Consider the following 26,418-nt stretch of genomic DNA (forward strand, 5'->3'; position numbering starts at 1 on the left):
AATATTTATACATTTTGAGTGAATAATATACAGATTGAAAGGAATTAGAATAAATAAATTAACTGGAAGCTAATATATTTACTATTTTGAAAATACTGTAGAGTAGTAACTTGAAATTTTATTACACAAGACGAGCTATTCTTAACTTTTTTAAATAAATGGTCCACATTCAACTCATTAATAATATTTATACATTTTGAGTGAATAATATACAGATTGAATATATTTCACTCCATTATTCGTCATTATGAATATAAAATTAATCAAAATCACTTTACTTATATGGGCTACTTTTTTCAAATTAATAAAAACAATAGAAAAAATTGTAGTGCCCTTTATTGAAGCTCATTTTAACTTTAAAATGACCTAAGTTAGGGTCGAAACTAGTCGTTAAAATATTTTTAAGTTTTCAATAAAGGGTACTACAAGTTTTTATATTGTTTTCATCAATTAGAATTAATCTTCTATCATAATAATTATGTTCATTTTTGATTTTGTAAAATTATACCCTTATCCTAGAAATGATAATATTCTTGAAGATAGAATGATTATTTGGGATGCGTTTGAGGATGAAATGCTGTTCATTTAGTATTAATATAATTATACGAGTTGGCAGCCGCAGGATATTAGATAAATTCATAAGTTGTAAAAAGCAAAAAACGTGGAAATTTGAAAGAAAATTATTCAAAGCAAAGCTGCAATTAAAATTATTTATTCATTCACGAAGGCCAAATCTTTACAACGCTCTTTTTGCCATTAATACTCCTACATTTTTAAAAGTTTTAATCTTATTGCACCTTACTTAGCCACACCCTTGAGAATAAAGAAACTGTAGTTACTGCCAATTCACAAGGTCTTTCACACCTTGCAGATTTTTCTCCTTAATTTATTCTTTATTCCTTATTATAAGTATAATTTTATTAGGTGCTATCCTTATGATAGAAAGAGTTTATTATTCTTAGGATTCATCTCATCATTGATTCGTTCATTTATTTGAATTCATATTTATTTTATTAAGCGTATGACAAATACACAACACATATGAAGCTCATGAGTCATAATAATGGATTCATTTGAATTCATAATGATGGTACAACAAACAAAATGAAGCTTTTAGCCTACATACAGTACAATCTTTACAATCACAGATTCAAATTTCTTTAGCTCGGAATATATTTTCAATAGATTAACTTTGATAAAAAACACATAAAAACCGTATACCTATCTATTGAATAATGTGTGATTTATATCATGATTATTCATTATTGAATTTTTTAGTAGGCCTACTTATAAGAGCTTGGTCATCATCATAAAAGGGAATCAAAATTGAAAAAATACATTATACAAAGACACAAAGGTTGGAATGACAAAATAATAAAAAACTATAAGAAGTCCCAACCTAATTGAGTTTCTGAATTTAAAAAAAAACTTCAAAAAACCCCGAAGCTGAAAGAGACAAAACAAAAATGACAGTAAAAGATCAATCCACCATCCAACTTGAAAAAGCAGTATTTAACAAAAGAGACAATTAAAACAAAAATTCCACTAAAAAATCATAATGATACAGTTTAAACGACTTTGCGTTCCATCAAAGCGTCCGGTTTATAAGCGACAGAAAAAATTGACAATGAACTCTGCTAAACTCAGCTGTGAACCAGTGTAGAGGGGGACTTAGAGGTAGAACGTAGATATATGTTGTATTATAAACAGTTATAGACCATCGTTATAAACCTGTAATAGTCTGTCAGAGTCACGCAAGTAGTGTTTCATTCTATTTGCAACAGTCAAGGATTCTTTGCAAAGAGTCGGGGATACGGGGATACGGGGATACAGTAGGTACTCGCTCTAGCTCACTCTACCACAGACTCTGCTGAGTAGAGAGTACTCTTTCTAACTCAGTTCAGTTCAGCGTTCAGCAGAGGGAATGCTGAATAGATGAGGTATTGATCGCTGAAAGGCTCGCTCCTCCAAATGCGTTCCAAACATTACTGGCTTCAAAATTATTGTAATAGTTTGATAGGTGATAAGATATGATTGTCTAAATTTCAGGTAATCATGAAAATATCATCGAATTTAAATTTTAGTGATTATTTTCTCAAGTGGTTTTACAACTCTGCCGGTATGCAAGGTGAGTGGACTCTGTGTTTATATGTTGTTGTTTTTGTTGTTATTGGCAACATTTACATGCTTGCATGTTATGAAGATATGAGTTTATACATTTTATTATAGAAGTTTTTAAATTTGAGTGCAACATAAATTCTTATCAAGTATAGAACCCAAACACAAAATTATTTTATTTTTCAAGTTTTTGATGCTGTAACTCAGCTTATACCTACATGTCTGATTTAATTACTTCATTTAAGATTATTTTTGAAATAAAATAATGTTAATTGACAACACAAATCAAGCTAGCATATTATTCATGAGGAAAATTTATTGTCCTAAAAAATTATAGATTTATAATATTATTTCTGAGGGATAAAATAATATATTTAAATTATTTTTGTTTTAAATAAAAGAACATTAAAATTGCATAGATATCTAATGAAATTTAATAATCTCCTTTATTGCATTTTAAGTTCCAGTTACAAATTAATAATATTATTTCTGAGGGGTAAAATTATATACCGTATTTGAATTATTTTTGATTTACATAAAATACCATTAAAATTGCATAGGTACCCAATGAAATTTAATGGTCTCCTTTATTGCATTTTGAGCTTTAGTTACAAATTAATAATATTTATTATAATGTTTATTATAATATTTATTATAATATTATTTCTGAGGGATAAAATAATATATTTGAATTATTTTTGATTTACATAAAATAACATCAAAATTGCATAGGTATCTAATGAAATTTAATAGTTACCTTTATTGCATTTTGAATTCCAGTTACAAATTAATAATGATTCATTGTCAAATATTAAGAACTAAGATGACTATAATAGAGTAATAGATTGTTATCCTCTTGATGAAATTCTTTAAACTTCAAATAGTTTCATTATTAACCTTACAGTTGTGGTTGACAATTTCAAATTTGTGTTTTCATTTCCATTATTGTTTGTTTTAACAATAAAAGTTTGCAGGTTGCATAATTGCATAAAAATATACCATAAAGAAATACATTAAACGGTTTCATAAAAAATAATAATACTACCTTAAACAAATTAGAAACTCTACATCATTAAATAATTTTTCTATGATAACACATAGGAAATCATTCTAATAAGAAGGTGTGTTTTCATGAATGACCCATACCCTATAAGCTTTATCAGAGTTTGTCTATTTATATCGAGTATTTTGATAGTTTGCCAAGATGTGAGATCCGTGTTGGGGCGGTGTTTCTAGTTATTTGAATAGTAGTTGAAAAAAACGATAGGGTAGAAGTGAAAATAGGTGAATAGTGGAAAAACAATCGAGAATTTCTGAATTCTAAAAGCTATTTTCAAAACAACATTCTGATTCAATATATCGTCATTAGAAACATGTTTGGTGTGGTTTTTCAATTTTGTTACCTAGTAGGCCTATATTAGTATTCTTGTAATTCTGTCGATCCGATATCTAATAGAATTAGAGGTTTTTATTTATCTAGTTTCTAATAATGGAAAAAAGCGTTAATGAAACTCGAGGTGGAATATGAGATTTTCATTTCTCTATAATGATGTAATTTGATAGCCAGGAGTCATTTCATGAATAAATATGAAAGAACTACCGGTTTAATTTATTTCAATGTCAACAAATAGAATTTCCTCATTTCATAAAAATAGGCTAGGTACTAATAAAATTATACTGGATCTTACACTTATGAATATTTAATTTATTGAAATTCTTCATCACTATTGAAATTGTTTAAAGTTTAAATACTATTAAGTTTAATTACTATCAAATTGTTTAATAGTTCATCACTATTAGAATATTGTTGACTTTACATCAAGAAACCTCATTTCTGCAGCTCTCACTATCTACTTTTGTTGTATGAATCCAATTTTCTCTTCCATAGAGAAGAATTTATTGGTACTGCGATAGTTTTGAAAAATTTTATTCTTGTGACGTCTATTCTATTTATTAGTTTATAGTATTCTATTCTATTCTAAAGTTGTTGTTAATTTGTTTAAATTCACTATTAAAATTGTTGAAGGCCTATAGCCTTCTATTTTATGTAACTTTATCTTATAAAATTGTAACAGATAGGAAGAACACTTCATATTTCAAAATGTCGAATTCTATCAGTTCTGTACCTTTTGGTACGACCATAAACACGCCCCAGAAACCTCATTTCTGCAGCTCTCACTATCTACTTTTCTTGTATGAATCAAATTTTCACTTCCACAAAAAAAGAGTTGGTACTGCGATAGTTTTGAAAAATTTGATTCCAGTGAAATCTATAATATTTTTTATTATTTTATAGAATTCCATTCTACATGAGAAAATGTTTCTAGAGAGCATAAATTATTTCGATTATAATTTTTGACAGATGCTCTCACCCAAGCCCCGCCCATAACCCTGCTGGAAACCAGTAGCCTCCAACCCCCCGCTGAAGAGGAACCAGACGAAGAATGTGAGTTCCTGAGGCATCTTCGCGAAGAGGGCCTGCAATGCCCGATGTCCCCTGCACCCCCGGGGGACACCCGTCCACCCTGGTTCGACGCGGCCAAATATCGGCTCGGTCAGCAGTTCGCCAGTCGCTACTACGCATGCGTATCGTTCGCCGAAACGTGCTCGCTGCTCGCCCTGTTTCTGTTCGACGACGGCCTCAAACCGTTGGTGTGGACTGGCGCCTCGGGAACGCCCTACACGGCGTTTCGACGCTACCTGTCGACGGCTGTCAAGGTTTGTCAAATGTTTTACCTTTATTTATCATTTACAATAAACTCAAGGACAAAGAAACAGACCACAGTCCAAAACTTCTTTTCATACCAATTTCATAAAATAAATTGTCCAAATAAAAGTTATGTACGACTTTCCAATTCTTCACTAATTTCCACATTGAAACAAAACACAAACACTTGAAACAATTATTAATTTTGAATTAAGAAATATTAAGATCCGAATTGATAACAAAATTCCTTCTTAGTTTTCAAATATTCGCGAGTCAAATATATTCAAATTTGTCAAATATTAGTCAAACGACGGTTAGTAACTGGATAAATGGTTTCCGTAGTGAATGTATAAATGACTATATAAGTGGTTGTATCAATAATTAGTAAGGTACCTATATATAATATTGAATGAAAAAGACTAAGAAATTGTCAAATATATATAATAACTTATATTGTCAGGAAATCCCCACCAATAAAATTCATACGAGTATTATTTTTATTTTCAAATATGTCGTCAAACATTAGTCAACGTTGGTGACTGTGTAAAGGCAACCGGAATAAATTAAATTTGAAACTTGAAAAATTTAAACAGACGGATCTATGCAGACAGACGGAGGAAAATTCCTCCCCCAGCTAGGTGTTCGAGTGACGAGTGTTACAACGCACACAGACGTTTGTCTGTCTTCATATCTGTCTGTTGATGGTTAAGTGTAAGAGAGGGCCGGCTGCGCCCTAACTTTGCCCTCCTAGGTTTTTAATAAAGGCAGTGATTTAATTCTATTCTTTTGCTGTGTTCGTTGGCCTTCTATGTGCTGACAATTATTTAAAATAGTAAATAAATAATTGAATAAAAACACAAATATGTTGTCAAGTTGACAGTCAACTTGAAAATGTGACCGGTGTGGTCACGAAACCTTGGTCGTGTACTAAATAAAACAACAATGTAGAATTTGACAACATATTTGTGTTTTTATTCAATTATGGAACGGTTCTACAATATTGACAATGACTCAGTCGAATTTAGTAAATAAATAAGTAAAACTGGTTTAATTAAGAGCTTTAGAAACAGTTCTTGGCTAATACGAGTACCGGTAGTATGTATAGAATCATAATATATACACATCACATATAAGCCTACAGGACTTGTGTTTGGGTAATGTATAATGGAAGAGATCATGGTAAGAAATGATTTGTGAACAGTAGCAAACCTAAAGCTTTTCTTACTGATTAATTATGTTCGTAATTATTTGAAAAATTATCCACCTTATATTTTATCCCACTATCTTGTGAGAGCTTGAATGTACTGTTCGGATTATTTTCAATTATGTTTTTCTTCTTCAACTGGATGAACTTATCAATTTATCAATATCGTGAGTAATCAAAACCAATACAAACCAGTGTTGTGTTTGATTAAATTATTTACCATACCGTACTAGATGTATTTTATTTCCATATTTTCTAATTTCTTACAACTAAATGCATTTATGTACAACGTTCATCTTTAGTCTTCTTAAGAGAAGCTACATATGAATCTGATATTTCTATGATATTTCACGATTTTCGACCTCCCGTATTAGGCTAAAATTGTAAAGTTGTATATTTTGTTAACTGCTTTGAAACTCCCACTAAGTTACCAGCAATTCACTAACAATCATTTTTTTTAATTTTACACTGTCTACAGAGATTTAGTGGAACTTCTTCATGATGAGGTGAATCCACAAAAATATTTTTATATTTATTTAAATATAAATATTGAATCTTCACCTGAAATCTTCAGTTGTTCATGACTATTTTCCCAATAAAGTAGCCTGCTATATTCATAGAATACAATTGAATTATTATTATTATTAAACAAAAATCCAAATTAGAAATCAATATCGGGGCACCGAGCTTCGCTCGTTATTTTTATTTATTGATGAACAGAACACAAAATTCTCTAAAATGATCGTGTTTATATTTTACAGCTGGCTATATGACAGCTTATATGAATTTCGGGGATGCGATATTTTGATTTTCCACAGAATCACTCGCTCACTTTTTACGATCCACAGACGACGAAAGTCTCAGCTGTTTCAGCCAAGAATGAACTATCCTTTTAATGTCGTTCAGCGAGTTTTCCCAAGGCTGAGACCTAGTGCAATCGAATTTTTATATCATAAACCTAGTATGTTCCAAATTTCGTGAAAATCGTTAGAGCCGTTCTGGAGATCCGTTGAACATAAATAACCAGATATAAATTTACAAAAATTGCTCGCTTAATATAATAGGTTCTATTAGCTTCATTGTTTTTTTTTAGATTGTAGCCATTCTTAAAACACAACAGAATAATACAATATTTATTTTTCATTTTCTATAATGTCACCGTCTATGTAAAAAGCCATGCAAATACAAACGAGTTGACTGTTTTTATTTGTATTTTTTTAGAATTATCCTTTCGACTTTCGATTAGAACTATTCACTATAGTTTAAAATTACGTTTGCTTTTATCTTGTACATGAAAATAGGTCTATCCTATAGTTTATCCTACAATAGATTAAATAACAATATACATCTTATACAGTAGCAGTGATAAAATAATTCTTTATTTCTCCTAAATACAGGCTGAAGTTATAGGCCTGTAATAGTTTTGCTCACTTATTATTTGATTTTTTTTTGTAAGTATGTTTGGATGTGCATGTATGATTGAAAGTATGAATGTGAAAGTTAAACTGCCTCTCGTTACTTATAGCTTGCGATTGCTCTCACTCAGATGCGGTTGTGGACTACAGCTCTCGTTAAAGAACAGCTATGAGTGCTGTAGATGACCGATCTGCCGCGTCGGACACTAAATGTTTGCTTCAAAATAAACTACAGCCCTATTCTGGTTTCCTTAAGATAGCTCATGTTAATGCACAGTCTGTTGGTGGTCACATTGACGAATTCAGGTGTATTTTTGAGTCGAATCAGTGCGATGTGGTCCTGGTGTGTGAAACATGGTTGAAGCCATTTGTGTCGTCACGAGGAGTTAATTTGGATGGTTACACTCTTGTTAGGAACGACCGATTGCATAAGGGTGGAGGAGGGGTGGCGGCATATGTTAGAAGCGAATTGAAGCCAGTCTCGAAGTTCAAATCTGATACATCTAGAGCTAATAAGCCAGAATATTTGTTCTTAGAAATAACTGTTTCAAGACAGAAAATTTTGTTAGCTGTCTGTTATAGACCGCCTCACATAGGCTTTATGGACGAGTTTGAAGAGGGTCTTACGCAGTGTATGGCCAATTATAACCATGTTATTGTTATGGGAGACTTCAACACAGACTTGTTAGGACCGGCTACTTTTGACAGAACACAACTGACGACAATATTTGACTCATGCAACCTGACTCTGCTCCCTCTGGAGGCCACCCACCATACGGCTACATCCCATACCCTCCTTGATCTAATAGTAGTCTCTAATCCCAAATTGGTAAGAACTCATGGACAGATCCCAGCTCCCGGACTTTCTGGACATGATCTAATATATTGCGTGTACACCATTAAGCCCCCCAAAATGAAGCCAAAAATAATCAAGTATCATGACTACAAAAATATAGATAGTACAGCATTATTCCAAGAGACAATTCACATGCCCTGGGAAGGAATTTACTACACTAATAATATCAATAACATCCTTTTAATAATAGTCAATAATCTACAATATCTCTTCAATAAATATGTTCCCTTAAGGAAAAGACGTGTCACCAGGACACCAGCTCCATGGATTACTCAGGATATTAAACAATTAATGAAAGAACGAGATAGACTATGTACACTGGCCAGACGAACTCAGAATACAAATACTTTTGACGAATACAAAGCAAAAAGAAATAGATGTAAACAGTTAATTAGAAATTCCAAAAGTCAATATTTCAAAAATTTGTTAAACTCTAATAGATCAATGGCTTCCAAATGGCGCGCTTTAAAGTCTCTCGGGGCAGGCAAGGATAAGTCCAAGTTGGTGGTCAGACATACTGTTGAAGAATTGAACTGTCACTTCTCTCAGGTTCCGGTGAGTTTGGATTTGGCCTACGAGTATTCCAATAATTATGAGGTGTTACGGTGTGATGATGAGTTTCACTTGGCAGCAGTAACGCAGATGGATGTCATTGGATCAATCTGTGATTTTAAGAGTAATGCTGTCGGCGCCGATGCACTTCCAGTGAGATTCATCAAACTAATTCTGCCACTCATTTCTCCGTTTATCACACATTTATACAATACTTCATTTATGACCTCCAGCTTCCCATCTGCATTCAAATTTTCCATGATCATTCCATTCAACAAAGTTCCTGATCCCACTTCTCCTTCTGATTATCGGCCGGTCGGCATACTGTCTGTCTTGTCTAAGGGTCAGGAGAGGCTTGCTCATAAGCAAATAAGTGGCTATATTACTCGGAAAGGAATCATCAGCGAACATCAGTCTGGATTCCGAGGAGGACACAGCACCACATCAGCTTTGCTCTGTGTCTCAGATGACATTCGAATGGCTATGGATAGGAGACAGTCTACACTGATGGTGTTGATTGACTTGAGCAAGGCATTCGATTGTATCTATCACCCGCTGCTTTTGAAAAAACTGAAAAATTATGGTTTTTCTGAGAGTAGTGTGGCATGGGTGAGGTCATACCTTCTTGACAGACAGCAGTGTGTTCGATTGGACAGCACGTCTCGATGGAGGGTGGTCAACAGGGGGGTACCTCAGGGTTCAGTTTTGGGACCACTACTGTTTAGTTTGTATGTAAATGACGTAACTGACCGACTCAGACACTCCAGATATCATCTTTATGCGGACGACCTACAGATTTATAGACATTTCAAGACTGATAACTTTGGTGAAGCAGTTACTCTTATGAATGAGGACCTGACTGCTGTCTCACTCTGGACAGCACAACATGGATTGAAAATTAATGAATCAAAATCCAAAACAATCGTTATAGACTTTTGAACCAACTTGACTTTAACCATGGACCTTTCATCGAAATTAACTCTCATAGACTGGATTATAGTGAAAACATTACAAACTTAGGACTTACATTTAACAGACATCTAGACTGGACTGAACAAGTGACAAAGACTTGCAGCAGGGTCTTTGCAGGCATTCACTCACTGAAGAGAATTGGAGCTGTTATCCCCTTACGGGAGAGGATAATGCTTGTGAAGACCTTGATATTTCCGCATTTCCATTATGGAGATGTGGTCATACAGGACATGACAGTGACTCTTTCTGAAAGACTGCAAAGGGCTCAGAACTACTGCGTGAGATTCGTCTTTGGCCTTGAAAGGGACGTCCACATAAGCCCTTACATCACTCAGATGGGTATTTTGAAGCTTCGAGACAGCAGAATTTATCATGTGCTGATGCTCCTCCACAAGGTTCTGGCAACTGGGTCTCCTCTCTACTTGAGTCAGAAATTTCAATTCCTCGCAGGAATCAACAGAAGAGATACGAGGCATTGTGCGAGCCTGTTGAGCATTCCCATCCATCGCACTGTGACATATAATAGGTCGTTCTGTGTGACCGCTTGCAGACTGTGGAATAGCTTACCCGCATCTTTGAGGAGTGTGGAGAGGCGGACACTGTTCGGCGCGGAGGTCTTGGCGTGGCTGAGGGAGGGCGATCGGGGCATAGGATGAGGAGGTGTGTATGCGTGGTGTGAAAGGTGTGTGTTTGCGTGAAATTTTCTTGTTTCTTGCTTAAAAATTTCCTATAACTCTATTTTCTAACTTTTTTTTTTATTTTCTTTCAGTCTAAAATATATTCTACTAAATTGAATGAAATTGTTTTTGTTTTTTTTTCAATTATTGATTTATATTATATACATATATATATATATATATATTTTTTCTATCATATTACATATTATTATATTTAAGAGATTATTTCATTATGTTTTGATGTAGATGCATTAGAATTGTATAGGAGGGTCAAGTGGGAGAGAGGGCCGGCTGCGATCTAACTTCGCCCTCCAGGTTAAAATAAAGGCAAAAAAAAATACATATTGGAACAATGTCAAGGATGAACTTATGATCTTAAGATAAGTATGAACTTTATGACCGTGATCGAATCTACATCACTAAATTTACAAACTGAGTAACGTGATACCTTATTTGCAATAGAGGTAGCATTAGCATAATATGATTCCTCTCTTCAATTTATCAATGATAAATGACACATGCCCATAATAGTACCTTACAAACAACATTTCTCAACACATAGGACATTCAGCCTTTTATCTGACAAGAGGTACCTATTGTTTCAAGTTGATGTTACAAAATAAATAAGTATATTGTTTTCTATATACAATGAACTAGGCAAATTGTATATCATTGTCGATAATGTGGGACATAGATTTACTAATTTGATGGTTCGTATTACTCAATTATTTATCAGACAAGGACATCAATATTCAATCAATCTAGCCTTTGATACTTATCAGCTATTCTACCTATATGTATTTTTTGATCTATCAGTGATCATGGTTACAGAATTTGGTATGTCATATAATATACTCTTTATGTATTTAAACACGACATGCAGTCAATTATTAAGTAAATAATTGAAAACTTTTACTTATGTATATTTTATTAAATTACTTATTTACTTTTTATGAATGAATCAAGAAACCATCACCTTCATTATATAATACCGTATCTTATCACGAGTCATTGCAAAATTACGGTACCGTACATAAAAAAGTGCTTCATTGCAATATTCAAATAAAATTGAAGATTTTATGAATTAAATAGGGATGAATTTGGTCTAAGCCTCCTTTTTTATTGCTAATATTATAAAGAATGCTCTCTTAGGTGAGACTCTTTGAAACTATAATTAACTCATTTCAAAAAAAAAATTGCAATCAACTCATTTCATCTTGCCTTAGAATTTTATCGACCAATGCTTCCATCTCAATGTCGTTTGTTACAAAAATAAATAAAAAGAAATAAAAATCTCAGTGCCCTTTTTTGAATTATTTTATCCTTATTATTTATTTATTTTTTGAATTATTTTAAAAAAGGGTACTGAGATTTTTATTTCTATTCATATTACAAGTAGCCCTATACAGGAAAGAGACAATAAATAAAATAAAAATGTACAATTTTGACTGATAAATAGATCAGTTTACAACCTTATTCATAATAAAAATTCAATTCTCAAAAAATCCCAGTGAACAAACCTAACTGCTTGAAACTAAAATAGGGGCACACTATTAAGAAATATTTATTTATTTAATAAACTTGCTTTTTAGGAAATTATCCTATAGCAGTTGAGAATTTCCTAAAAAGCAACTGTGTTAATTAAATGAAAAAAATATATACTTTTTTCACTATTAATAAATATAAGATTTACTAATGACAGTCACTGTGTATCCTGGGCCAATTTACACGCAGTTTGTGCAAAATCAAAGCTTCTTAAAACATGTCCTAGTCGACTTGTTAAATTTTCAATTTTCTCATGCAATTTCTACAATTATTCTATGAAATTTCTTCTATTCTGACTACCGCACTTGATATTAAATCCACTACAATTTCCCCATGTGTTATATTGGTTGAACTTACCTTGACGTATAACTTTTCTATATTATTATTTTCATCAATATTATCATGAATTTTTGTATCTTTAGAACATTGTGACGTTTCCAATTGTATAATGATATACTAAAAGGAATAAGACCTAATCTATTCTATTAATTTTCTTTTCTATTTTTTGGATGAAATTTCTACAATTTTATACTATTTATTCGATTTGAACTAAGGTAGTTATTTTATTAAATTATTGTTAATTTTGCAGGTGAAATCCTGGTTTGAAACAGACCTCTTCACAGAGGGTACTGTTGGACACCAGAGCATCCGAACGGTGAACGCAATGCATGCGCAAGTGAGCCGCGCATTGAACGATGCGATCAGCTGTTTTCCCCCACCACCAACTTCACCTGCGCAGAGCTGCTGCGCAGTGGCACCGATCATGCGCAGTGCAGCTCATCTGGCGCAGGCCAGCTCAGTCAGGCGTCGACAGCCGGTGAGGCCGGTTGTCTATCTGAGCCAGTGCTCTCTGAGTGTCACACAGTGGGGCTTTGTCGGCCTGGTGGTCACCTATCCGGACCAGTTCGGAGCCGGCAATGCCAGCGAGGAGGAACTGGAGGGGTTTCTGCATTTGTGGCGGGTGATCGGGTATTTGCTGGGCATTGAGGATCGGTTCAACTTCTGTGATGGAACACTTGAAGAGGTGGGTGTGATTCAAATGAATTTGCATTATTATAGAGAAAAGATATCTTAAGAATATATACCATAGTTTGAAGAATTCATTCAAAGTTTGGGAGTTTTGTATCAAGTTGAGATGATACTGTATCTTGTGTGGTGATAATGTATCATATTTTGTTCATACTGTGTTGATACTGTATCATATTATTGTGTTGAACACTTGAAGAGGTGGGTGTGATTCAAATGAATTTGCATTATTATAGATGAAAGATATTCTTAACAATATATCCCATAGTTTGAAGAATTCATTCAAATTTTGGGAGTTTTGTATCAAGTTGAATGATACTTTATCATATGTAGTGATACTGTATCATTTATGGTGATACTGTATCATTTATGGTGATACTGTATCATTTATGGTGATATTGTATCATTTATGGTGATACTGTATCATTTTTGGTGATAGCATGAGATTAAGATTATGCCATGGTATAGGGAGTTTATGATCCAAATGTCACTGTTATCTCAAGCCCATATAGTCCGCCGCCCTAGTAGTTATTTTTCGTGAAACTATGTGACACTGATATTCTCTCATACTGTGCCTTTCTTATACACTTTTACCCGATCAAAATAATAATAATAGACAGCAATCTGCTTGAGTTGACAAAAATCTGCTTGAATTTTGGAACATGACGAAAATATACCATGGGATATCCATTCGGGAATCAGCCAATCAGAAAGCTTCCTGCCCTGCCGATTCGTCCTGCTGAATAAACGCTTCATGTGGCTTGACCCCTAGGCTTGTGCATAGGTAATAGGGGGAGGTTGATGATGATGATGATGATGATGATGATGATGATGATGAGACTTGAGAGATGGATTTGTTTTAATCAAAAAAGTTTTTATGAAAATGTTAATAGCAGGAAGGAGGATGATAATAATAATAATATCGAATGATCTGGCTGGCATCTGATCGCACCTGATTGATTTCAAGGCCTCTGACATGAACTAAAGACAGTTTGGGGCAGCCGCGACCGACGTTTAACGTGCCCATCCGGAACACGGTAGTGACTCGAGAAAAATATCTTGCCCGTGGCGGGATTTAAACCTGGGCCCTGGGCCTCTGAAAACTCTGTATTAAAAAATAAAACCAGCATCACTCTAATCCACTCGACTACGGCCACTCAGGAAGGAGGATTATTGATTATGATGATGGTAAAAGATCAATTTTTTATCAGGAGATTTTATCTAAGAAAAAATTGTGATAGGAGGGATATGGGATACCTGTTATCCTAAGATAAAGAGAGATAAATTTGTTTCATCAAAAAATTCTTCAAATGTTCAATGGAATTATCAACAATAATGAAAATTCATAGAAAAGAACAAAAATATAGAAGAACAAAACTTTGCAGAATACATATCATTTTACATCAAAATTATAACACAAAAAAGAGGTTGCTAATGAACTTAGTCGTAACTATATGATACTCCACTATAATAATATGTGTTGGGATGATCATAATATTATTTTCTAAAACATGAACACATCCTAATTTGACTGATTGTCTTACGATTTATTTGATTGATTAATCCTATACTATTAAATGAGCAACTTCTGTTTATATGTTTAGATGTTTATATGTTTGTATTTCACCGGATCTCGAAAACGGCTCTAACGATTATCACAAACTTTAGAACATAGTAGGTTTATAATATAAAGATTCGATTGCACTAGGTCTCATCCCTGGAAAAACTCGCTGAAGGTCATTAAAAGGATAATTATTATTCATCCTTGGAAAAACAGCTGATAATAATTATTTCGCCGTCTGTTGGTGATGGAAGTGAGTGAGCAAGAACTGCAAGTTCATGTGTGTGGGACTGTGTCAAAATTATGACTCAGCTGTTGAACTTTTGTAATCATTCAATCAGGTACTTAGTGCCGGTTGCAAAAAAGCCGGGTTATTTTCAATCCTGATTAATTCCAGTAGATCCATCTTTTTGAATTGGTCTTCTATGATTTGGTTCACGTGAAGTTGATCAGGATTAAAATTTAACCGGCTTTTTTGCAACTGGGCCTTTGTGAGGGAAATTTTTCCATTCCTCGGGGAATTAATCTCAATTTACTGTGATTAGATAGAACATTTCTGTATGAATGTTATTATAATTTAAACTTTCGTTATAAATTTTTCATGCTTTTGTACTCCAGAGAGAAGCTCGGTCCCCGATACTGATTGACTATAATAATTTTTTATTGCAGGTTCGTGACCGAAGCCGTTCGCTGACCACCCATTGGGTAATTCCCGAACTGGGACGCGTGTCGGACGAATGGGAGCATTATTGCCGCTGCATGTGCCGCGGGGTCAGTTTCTACGTCCGTGACGTAAGCTTCGAAGTGGTCCTGGCCTACCTGTGTTGGACCCTCAACGTCAACCTACCGCAACTGCAAGCCACCCTTACATGGGTCCAGTATTTCAGACTGCAATTCTTCAAGTTGTTCCTCTGTTTCATGCTGAGGATACCCATCCTACTGGCCTGGTTCAACAAGGCTGTGAAATATTCTGTGATGAAAGCCACTCAGTTCTCTGAGGAGAAACTGGTGCAACTGAGGAGTAAGCCGGTGTGTGAGTGTAGCAGATGATATGAGGTTACGGATGTACCGAGCTATTGGTGCGTCCGTGGTGTCGTGTTTTTTGTGAGGAAGGTATTGAGATCCATTTTGTTTTTCTAGATAGAACAAAATGTTTGTGAATAAATTGGGGGATCGTGGTTTTTGTGAGGAAAATTTTGAGATCCATTTTTCTTTTTCTAGATGGAACGAAAGTGTGAGAGAATAAAGTGACATCGTGTTTTATGTGAGGAAGGTTTTGAGATACATTTTGTTTTTCTAGATGGAACGAAATGTTTGTGAATAAATTGGGGGATCGTGGTTTTTGTGAGGAAAATTTTGAGATCCATTTTGTTTTTCTAGATAAAACGAAATTGTGAGCGAATGTCTGTACAATATACAAACTATTTTCAAATACATTTTTGTTTTTTGAAAACGTACCGTATATATTTAGGGCTCCTTAATTACATTTTTTTGTTTTTCAACTGGATGAACTTCAATATTTTGAGAGCTGAAAAACCAGATTATTTTCAAATACTAGAGTACCAGAGGAGTTTACTGACAAAACATATACATAATTATTGAATATACATACAATAGTTGCTAATAATAAACTTAGTCCTAATTATGGTACCCAACTATAATAATATGGGTCGGGATGAATACGTTTTTTGTTCTTCAACTGGATTGAATTATCAAAATTGTGATTGATCAGAACCAATAAGAATTAGTGTTGGGTTTGCGGGTTGATAGGTTTTTTGAAAAATATTTCGAAAGCTAGAAGTATTTTGTTTTGAAGTGAGACAACATTATAAGTTATCAACATAATATTTCAGTTTACACTACAACATGAACTATGAAAAGAGATAGAAACTTTATAGACTATGAACAGAGATATTGCGGAATTCCTTCATATTAAGGTGGAATGAAAGAGATGTTGTCAGTTCAACATAATATCATTCACAACCTCTTTCATACAGGACTCACGACATCTCTTTCATTTCACCTCAATCCCAATTTATTGGTACATTCGTGAGTTTGTATTGCTTGTTCAGAATTTATTGAGAATAATTTGGTTCTAGGTGAACGAATAAATTTGTTTGTTATTTCTTTTGAAAGAAAACTTGACAATTATGTGAGCAATAATGATATTATTACAATATAAGTGTAACTTTTGGAGCAATATTGAGTAGATTCTATTGTTGAGAATTAGAATCTGTTTTTGACCTACTTATAGGTGATTAAACATTTGTGCGAAAAATACTTACAATGGAATACTATGGAGATTCTCATACTGATAAAAAGATGATGATTTTTGTATTCAATGGAAACTGGATATTTTTTGAGTGAATCATTTCTATAAGGTCTAAGTATAGCCTAATTGGATTTTTTTCAAATTCTACTAAAAATGAATGGAGTGAGAATGATTTTAGCAATTGATTGATTGCCTTTATTAAAGGCGGAGTTAGGACTCCAGGTCCTCTCTGTCACACAACCCTAAGTAATAGTAGATTATTATAGGATAGACAAAAAGAGAATTGACTCATAAGAATATTGAAAACAAAAATATACTGTACATTTTCAAATTGGCAATAGAATGTTATTTAGAATGTCTCACCTTGTTATATTAGTATATTAGTGATAGCATAGACAAGAACAGAATTCACTCATGAATATATTGAAAACAAAACTACATTTTCAAATTGACAATAAAATATGTTATGTAGCTTTTACCTTGTTTTATACATGAAAGAGCAATTTATTAGAGTGATGTTAGTAATAGATTAACTTAAAAGTGAATTTAAAGAATCGAGGATATTATATGCTATGTCTATTTCAGTATTATTTAAAAATGATTGTGATAAATTCTTGTTAGTGCAAAGCAATATTTTGTTGTATTAATAGATTAGTAGGTAAGCAATCTTTTGTAAATAAAATACTAATTTCTCTCTTATTACTTTAATTTATGAATTATTATCCTTGAATCCAGACCGTATAAATTTTATCATTTACAGAGAACATAATTTCTAACTTCTCTAGGAGACTTGGATGTAAATTCAGGACCGTATTCAGATACGGTTTTTTGGCGTTCTTAGGGAAAGGACAATGAATAGTATGGAGAAAGATGGAGTGTAGGAGAAGGAGAAAAACATCAAGAGTAGGAGAAGATGAAAAAAAGGAGATGAAGAGTAGGAGAACGAGAAGGAAAATTGGACGAAGAAGAAGAGAAGGAGAAGAATATGAGAATATGTTGATGAGGAGCAGAAGAAGGAGGAGAACGAGGTGCTTATAGTAGAAGAAGGAGAGGGAGATAATGAATAGGAGAAGGAGAAGATGATGATGAGGAGGAGGAGAAGGTGATGTAAAGTAGGAGATAGAGATGAGGAAGAAGAAGAAAATGGAGGAGAAGAAGAATATTCAAAAGAACTGGTCAATACGTCAATAGCCTATTTTAGTATTTAATAGGAGAAGGAGAAGATTATGATGAGGAGGAGGAGAAGGTGATGTGAAGTAGGAGATAGAGATGAGGAAGAAGAAGAAAATGGAGGAGGAGAAGAAGAAGAATATTCAAAGGAACTGGTCAATAGCCTATTTTAGTATAACGAAAAACTGTGTGTGTGAAAAATTAGTATGAAAATCTTGACTGTATTTTTTTCTTTATAGCTATGTTTCCCTCCTGTTTCTCAATATTTAATTTTTAAAATATCACCATCTTATAGAGAAATATTTTTTCTACAAAAATGACCTCTAGCATAATTTCGCTACAACGCACCGTTTAGAAGTTACAAGCCAAAATCGGAGAACACCGCAATTTTGTACACTATCAGTTTCCACACACAAAAGTAGTGATAAGAAATCTATCTGGCTGCCTTGGATAGGATGGCTTGCAAAAAATTGAAAGAAACGTGAACGCTCCTGCCACCTGTCGGAAGAAGTCGGAACTAACTACTCCATTGTTGATCTAGCGGCAACAATGAATTTGACTGAATTCAGACATCATCTTAGTTTCTCCAGAATTGCGGCCTTATTTCTCATCGTATGAAAAATTTTATCATATTTTGTTCATACTGTGTCATATTGTGTTGATATGGAGTGATCCGTGGTCTAGTGGATAGAGTGCTTGCGTAACAGTATAGAGATCCCGGGTTCAAACCCCCTCATAACAAAAAGTTTTTTAACCAGATCACTCCCGTGTTACCGGATGGGCACGTTAAAACTTCAGTCCCGGCTGAAGTATGACAGTCGTAAGGTCCGCCATTGACGGCATAAATTATATATTCAGGCGGTGGGACCTTCCCGCAAGGGACTCCCCACCAACAAAAACCATACGAATTTACTTTTTCATATTGTGTTGATACTGTATTATGTGTAGTGATACTGTATCGTTTATGGTGATACTGTATCATTTATGTTGATAGCATAAGATTAAGATTACGCTATGGTATAAGGCGTTTATGATCCAAATGTCACTGTTATCTCAAGCCCATATAGTCCTAGTAGTTCTTTTTCGTAAAACTATGTGACACTGATATTCTCTCATACTGTGCCTTTCTTATACACTCTTAACCGACCAAAATAATAATAGACAACAGTCGACAGTAATCTGCTTGAGTTGACAAAAATCGGCTTGAATTTTAGAACATGAAGAAAATATACCATGGGATATCCATTCGGGAATCAGCCAATCAGAAAGCTTCCTGCCCTGCCGATTCGTCCGCCACCAGTGCAAAAACGGCTGAATAAACGCTTCATGTGGCTTGACACCTAGGCTGTGTATAGGTAATAGGAGGAGGTTGATGATGATCATGATGATGATGATGATGAGACTTGAGAGATGGATTTGTTTTAATCAAAAAGTTTTTTATGAAAATGTTAATAGCAGGAAGGATAATAATAATAATAATAATAATAATAATATCGAATGACCTGGCTGGCATCTGATCGCACCTGATTGATTTCAGGCCTCTGACATGAACTAACGACTGTTTTTTGGGCAGCCGCGACCGACGTTTAACGTGCTCATCCGGAACACGGTAGTGACTCGAGAAAAATATCTTGCCCGTGGCGGGATTTGAACATGGCCTCCGAAAACTCTGTATTATAAAAATAAAGCCAGCTGACTGTAAAGTTTGGAGTGCCACAAGGAACAGTACTAGGACCAATTCTTTTCCTTCTCTACATAAATCCATTATGCAACATGGTAATAAATGGATCAATCACCACCTTTGCAGATGATACTGTTATACTGTTCTCTGAACCGACCTGGGAGATGACCTGGAGAGAAGCCGAGACTGGACTTCAGAGGGTATCTCGCTGGTTGGCTGAAAATCTGCTAACATTGAACCATGAGAAAACCTTCTTTCTGACCTTTCTGACGACTCAACATGGACAGCCAACAGGAGATGAGATAGTAATCAAGAATCAATGGAATAACACTTCATACACAGTTCACAGGAAACAGACACAGAATACCTGGGAGTTACTATGGACTCTTTTCTGCGCTGGGATCATCATCTCAATGAATTATGCGGGAGACTGAGGAAGACCATCTACAGATTCAGGATTCTGAGGACACTGGTCGACAAGGGATGTCTAAGGGTTGTCTACTTCTCTCTAGCGCAGTCCCTCATGCTGTATGGGATTGTGGGATGGGGAGGTGCAAGCTTCTTGCACATTGAACCGCTCCTCAGGGTGAGAAGCTGATCATGAGGGTCATCAACCAGAAGCCTCCACGCTATTCATCAGACCAGCTATTCAATGAGTTTGACGTGATGGATGCAAGACAGCTTTACTCCAAGGAGATACTATGCAGATTACACAAGAACCCAACAACATTTCAAACTAGAAACCACAACCACAACACCAGATACAGGAATCTTCTCATCACCAGTGTTGCAAGGAAGGCACTATACCAGAGACATTTCAATCATTTAGCACCAAAATTATATAATCTACTTCCTGCAAACTTTAAACAGATTAATCTTCCTAGAAAGTTCAAAGCAATAGTACACAATTGGTTAATGAGCAAAGGAAGACAGAACATAGAAAACATTATTTCAAATAACAACTAACCACCTAATGACTTACTAAACACTAACTAATTGATAATACACACAAAAAACTAACAAAACCTACTCTAGAACATGGTACGCCATAGTGGAGTAGGTCAATTTCCACACAGAAAAACTAAACAAGTAGAGAACACATTATAAGAACCTTTTGTAACTAACTATTCTATGTAATATTGTAATTTATCTAATATTTTGTAATTGATGTTGTAGTTTTAGTTTTTTGGGAAATGAACATTTATTATTATTATTATTATATTATTATTATTATTATTATTATTATTATTATTATATTATTATTATTATTATTATTATTATTATATTATTATTATTATTATTATTATTATTATTATTATTATTATTACTATTATAAAACAGATAATACATTGTGCTGATATGATATAAAGACCGCAGTGGCAGGGATTACGGAAATTGTCAGAAGAGAGAATGAAAAAAACATAAACCAGACAGACAAAACAGACAAACCGGTAATATCAATGATAAAATAAATACCAATCGGAGTGGCCGTAGTCGAGTAGATCAGATGCTGGCTTCATGATTCAGAGGCCCGGGTTCAAATCCCGGCCCGGGCAAGATATTTATCTCGGGCCACTCCCGTGTTTCGGATGGACACGTTAAGCCGTCGGTCCCGGCACCCTAGCAAGCAGTCGTTAGGTCATGTCAGAGGCCCTCAAATTGATCAGTTGCGACCTGAAAACTCTGACAGTAGACTGAGCCAGCCAGGTCACTCGATATTATTATTATTATAATACCAATCAATTGTCTGGAAACCTTGAAGTCGTGTTGGTCACCAAGCATAACGAGATTGGATTAGTTCTTCTGAAGCTTCCCAACCAATCTGGTACAGCCACCTGTCCACCCTCTTCCTAAACACTACCAAACTAAGCGCCTCTGCTTCCCTAATCACCCCTGGCACATTTCTGAACAAGATATGGGCCAGGTATGAAGGATTTGTCAATTCAGAGCCGTGAGTCAGCTGAGGTACTGTATCTCAAAGTTGTAATTTGATCTGTGACAAGTTGAGTAGTTATGGTTAACTGTTTCTCCCAGAAGTTCCGTTTTGTATTTTTTGATGTGGGTCAACAAAGATTTAATAAAAATCTGTCTAACATTCAGTACGGTAAATTCGATAAACAATTGTATTGTTGGGTACCTATCTAAAGTCCATCTAAAGTTATAATTGATCTTTGGGTGACTGCAAGAGGCTCAATGACTTATGAGGAAGCCCCTCCCCAAGCTAGAATTTAATATAGTATTATAGATTGGACATAGGCAAAGTAAACTACTTTGCACTGATCCACACTCAGAACATTACTTAGCTCTGAAAATGCGTGAAGCAGTCATATTGTGTTGATACTGTATCATGTGTAGTGATACTGTATCATTTATGGTGATACTGTATCATTTATGGTGATAGCATACGATTAAGATTATGCCATGGTATAGGGCGTTTATGATCCAAATGTCACTGCTGTTATCTCAAGCCCATATAGTCCTAGTAGTTCTTTTTCGTAAAACTATGTGACACTGATATTCTCTCATAATGTGCCTTTCTTATACACTCTTAACCGACCAAAATAATAATAGACAACAGTCGACAGTAATCTGCTTGAGTTGACAAAAATCGACTTGAATTTTGGAACATGAAGAAAATATACTATCCATTCGGGAATCAGCCAATCAGATAGCTTCCTGCCCTGCCGATTCGTCCACCGCCATTGCAAGAACGGCTGAATAAACGCTTCATGTGGCTTGACCCCTCGGCTGTGCATAGGTAAAAGAAGGAGGTTGATGATGATGAGACTTGAGAGATGGATTTGTTTTAATCAAAATTTTTTTTATGAAAATGTTAATAGCAGGAAGGAGGCTAATAATAATAATAATAATAATAATAATAATAATAATAATAATAATAATAACTATTTTATTATTTTCTATAATAAACTTTCTTCTTCTGGGGTACCAGGACGAAGGAAAAAAGGAAAAAAGGATTATTATTATTATTATATTAATCATAATAATAATATCGAATGACCTGGCTGGCATCTGATCGCACCTGATTGATTTCAAGGCCTCTGACATGAACTAACGACTGTTTTTGGGGCAGCCGCGACTGACGTTTAACGTGACCATCCGGAACACGGTAGTGACTCGAGAAAAATATCATGCCCGTGCCGGGATTTGAACCTGGGTCTCTGAAAACTCTGTATTATAAAAATAAAGCTAGCATCATTCTAATCCACTCGACTACGGCCATTCAGGAAGGAGGATTATTAATTATGATGATGATAAAAGATTATTTTTTTATCAAGAGATTTTATCTAAGAAAAAATTGTGATAGGAGGGATATGGGATACCTGTTATCCTAACATAATGAGAGATAAATTTGTTTCATCAAAAAAGTTTTTCAAATGTTCAATGGAATTATCAACAATAATGAAAATTAATATAGAAGAACAAAACTTTGCAGAATACATATCATTTTACATCAAAATTATAACACAAAAAAGAGGTTGCTAATGAACTTAGTCGTAACTATGATACTCCACTATAATAATATGTGTTGGGATGATCATAATATTATTTTCTAAAACATGAACACATCCTAATTTGACTGATTGTCTTACGATTTATTTGATTGATTAATCCTATACTATTAAATGAGCAACTTCTGTTTATATGTTTAGATGTTTATATGTTTGTATTTCACCGGATCTCGAAAACGGCTCTAACGATTATCACAAACTTTAGAACATAGTAGGTTTATAATATAAAGATTCGATTGCACTAGGTCTCATCCCTGGAAAAACTCGCTGAAGGTCATTAAAAGGATAATTATTATTCATCCTTGGAAAAACAGCTGATAATAATTATTTCGCCGTCTGTTGGTGATGGAAGTGAGTGAGCAAGAACTGCAAGTTCATGTGTGTGGGACTGTGTCAAAATTATGACTCAGCTGTTGAACTTTTGTAATCATTCAATCAGGTACTTAGTGCCGGTTGCAAAAAAGCCGGGTTATTTTCAATCCTGATTAATTCCAGTAGATCCATCTTTTTGAATTGGTCTTCTATGATTTGGTTCACGTGAAGTTGATCAGGATTAAAATTTAACCGGCTTTTTTGCAACTGGGCCTTGTGAGGAAATTTTTCCATTCCTCGGGGAATTAATCTCAATTTACTGTGATTAGATAGAACATTTCTGTATGAATGTTATTATAATTTAAACTTTCGTTATAAATTTTTCATGCTTTTGTACTCCAGAGAGAAGCTCGGTCCCCGATACTGATTGACTATAATAATTTTTGATTGCAGGTTCGTGACCGAAGCCGGTCGTTGACCACCCATTGGGTAATTCCCGAACTGGGACGCGTGTCGGACGAATGGGAGCATTATTGCCGCTGCATGTGCCGAGGCGTCAGTTTCTACGTCCGTGACGTAAGCTTCGAAGTGGTCCTGGCCTACCTGTGTTGGACCCTCAACGTCAACCTACCGCAACTGCAAGCCACCCTTACATGGGTCCAGTATTTCAGACTGCAATTCTTCAAGTTGTTCCTCTGTTTCATGCTGAGGATACCCATCCTACTCGTCTGGTTCAACAAGGCTGTGAAATATTCTGTGATGAAAGCCACTCAGTTCTCTGAGGAGAAACTGGTGCAACTGAGGAGTAAGCCGGTGTGTGAGTGTAGCAGATGATATGAGGTTACGGACGTACAGAGCTATTGGTGCGTCCGTGGTGTCGTGTTTTTTGTGAGGAAGGTTTTGAGATCCATTTTGTTTTTCTAGATGAAACAAAATGTTTGTGAATAAATTGGGGGATCGTGGTTTTTGTGAGGAAATTTTGAGATCTATTTTATTTTTCTAGATGGAACAATTTTTTTGTGAATAAAGTGGGGCATCGTGGTTTTTGTGAGGAAAATTTTGAGATACATTTTTCTTTTTCTAGATGGGATGAAAGTGTGAGAGAATAAAGTGACATCGTGTTTTATGTGAGGAAGGTTTTGAGATACATTTTGTTTTTCTAGATGGGACAAAATGTTTGTGAATAAATTGGGGGATCGTGGTTTTTGTGAGGAAAATTTTGAGATCCATTTTGTTTTTCTAGATGAAACGAAATTGTGAGCGAATGTCTATACAATATACAAACTATTTTCAAATACATTTTTTGTTTTTGAAAACGTACCGTATATATTCAGGGCTACTTATAATATTACATTTTTTGTTCTTTAACTGGATGAACTTCAATATTTTGAGAGCTGAAAATACAGATTATTTTCAAATACCAGAGTACCAGAGGAGTTTATTGACAAAACATATACATAGGCTAATTATTTAATATACATACAATAGTTGCTAATAATAAACTTAGTCCCAATTATGATACCCCACTATAATAATATGTGTCGGGGTGGATACGTTTTTTTTCTTTAACTGGATGAAATTATCAAAATTGTGATTGATCAGAACCAATAAGAATTAGTGTTGGGTTTTCGGGTTGGTAGGTTTTTTTAAAAATATTTCGAAAGATAGCGGGATTTTGTTTTGAAGATGACTGTGTTTATAGTTTTGAAAACAAAATCATAAAGTGATCAAAACAATTTCAATTCACCCTACAACATGAACTATGAAAAGAGATAGAAACACTATAGACTATGAACAGAGATATTGTGGAATTCCTTCATATTAAGGTGGAATGAAAGAGATGTTGTCAGTTCAACATAATATTATTAACAACCTCTTTCATACAGCACTCACGACATCTCTTTCATTTCACCTCAATTTCAATTATTAGTAAGTTTGTATTGCTTGTTCAGAATTTATTGAGAATAATTTTGGTTCCAGGTGAACGAATAAATATGTTTGTTATTTCTTTTGAAAGAAAACTTGACAATTATGTGAGCAATAACAATATTATTACAATATAAGTGTAACTTATAGAGCAATGTTGACTATAAATATTATTGTTGAGAAATCGAATCAGTTTTTGACCTACTTATAGGTGATTAAACATTTTTGCGAAAAATACTTAGATTGAAATACTATGGAGATTCTCATACTGAGAGAAAGATGTTGTTTTTTGTATTCAATGTAAACTGGATATTTTTTGAGTGAATCATTTCTATAAGGTCTAAGTATAGCCTAATTGGATTTTTTTCAAATTTTACTAAAAATGAATGGAGTGAGGATGATTTTTGTAATTGATTGATTGCCTTTATTGAGAGCGGAGTTAGGACTCCAGGTCCTCTCTGTCACACAACCCTAAGTAATACAGTAGTAGATTATTAATAGAATAGACAAAAAGAGAATCAACTCATAAGTATATTGAAAACAAAAATATACTGTACATTTTCAAATTTACAATAGAATGTTATGTAGTTTGTCACCTTGTTATATTAGTATATTAGTGATAGCATAGACAAGAACAGAATTCACTCATGAATATATTGAAAACAAAACTACATTTTCAAATTGACAATAAAATATGTTATGTAGCTTTTCACCTTGTTTTATACATGAAGAGCAATTTATTAGAGTGATGTTAGTAATAGATTAACTTTAAAAGTAAGTTGAGAAACGAGGATATTATAAGCAGATGCTACTTTGAAAAATGCAACACAATTTTATATTCAAGTGTGAAGTATTATATTTTATTATGAAGCAATTTCTATTTCAGTATTATTT

The 26,418-nt window shown here is 34.2% G+C and overlaps 1 protein-coding gene across 2 annotated transcripts; it reads left to right on the forward strand.

The window, feature by feature from the left end:
• Nucleotides 1-1,670: 1,670 nt before the first annotated feature.
• Nucleotides 1,671-26,418, forward strand: LOC111064063. Of its 2 annotated transcripts, none has more exons than XM_039433291.1 (4): nt 1,671-2,128; nt 4,481-4,836; nt 12,636-13,070; nt 15,303-17,718. In XM_039433291.1, exons 1-4 carry the CDS (start codon nt 2,056-2,058, stop codon nt 15,681-15,683), a joined length of 1,245 nt encoding a protein of 414 aa, XP_039289225.1. In that variant the 5' UTR covers nt 1,671-2,055; the 3' UTR covers nt 15,684-17,718. The 2 variants fall into 2 exon arrangements, with proteins under 2 accessions (XP_039289225.1, XP_039289227.1); XM_039433293.1 differs by lacking the exon at nt 15,303-17,718 and adding an exon at nt 24,052-26,418 and having other exon boundaries at nt 1,718-2,128.

Source organism: Nilaparvata lugens, chromosome 7, assembly GCF_014356525.2.
Source record: "Nilaparvata lugens isolate BPH chromosome 7, ASM1435652v1, whole genome shotgun sequence".
NCBI lineage: Eukaryota > Metazoa > Arthropoda > Insecta > Hemiptera > Delphacidae > Nilaparvata > Nilaparvata lugens.

Bases quoted from the DNA above. Each gene is read 5' to 3' on its own strand.
- LOC111064063 (XM_039433291.1), top strand. From the start codon at position 2,056: ATGAAAATATCATCGAATTTAAATTTTAGTGATTATTTTCTCAAGTGG. The intron at 2,129-4,480 runs GTGAGTGGACTC...AATTTTTGACAG, and splicing joins CAACTCTGCCGGTATGCAAG to ATGCTCTCACCCAAGCCCCG. The intron at 13,071-15,302 runs GTGGGTGTGATT...TTTTTATTGCAG, and splicing joins GTGATGGAACACTTGAAGAG to GTTCGTGACCGAAGCCGTTC.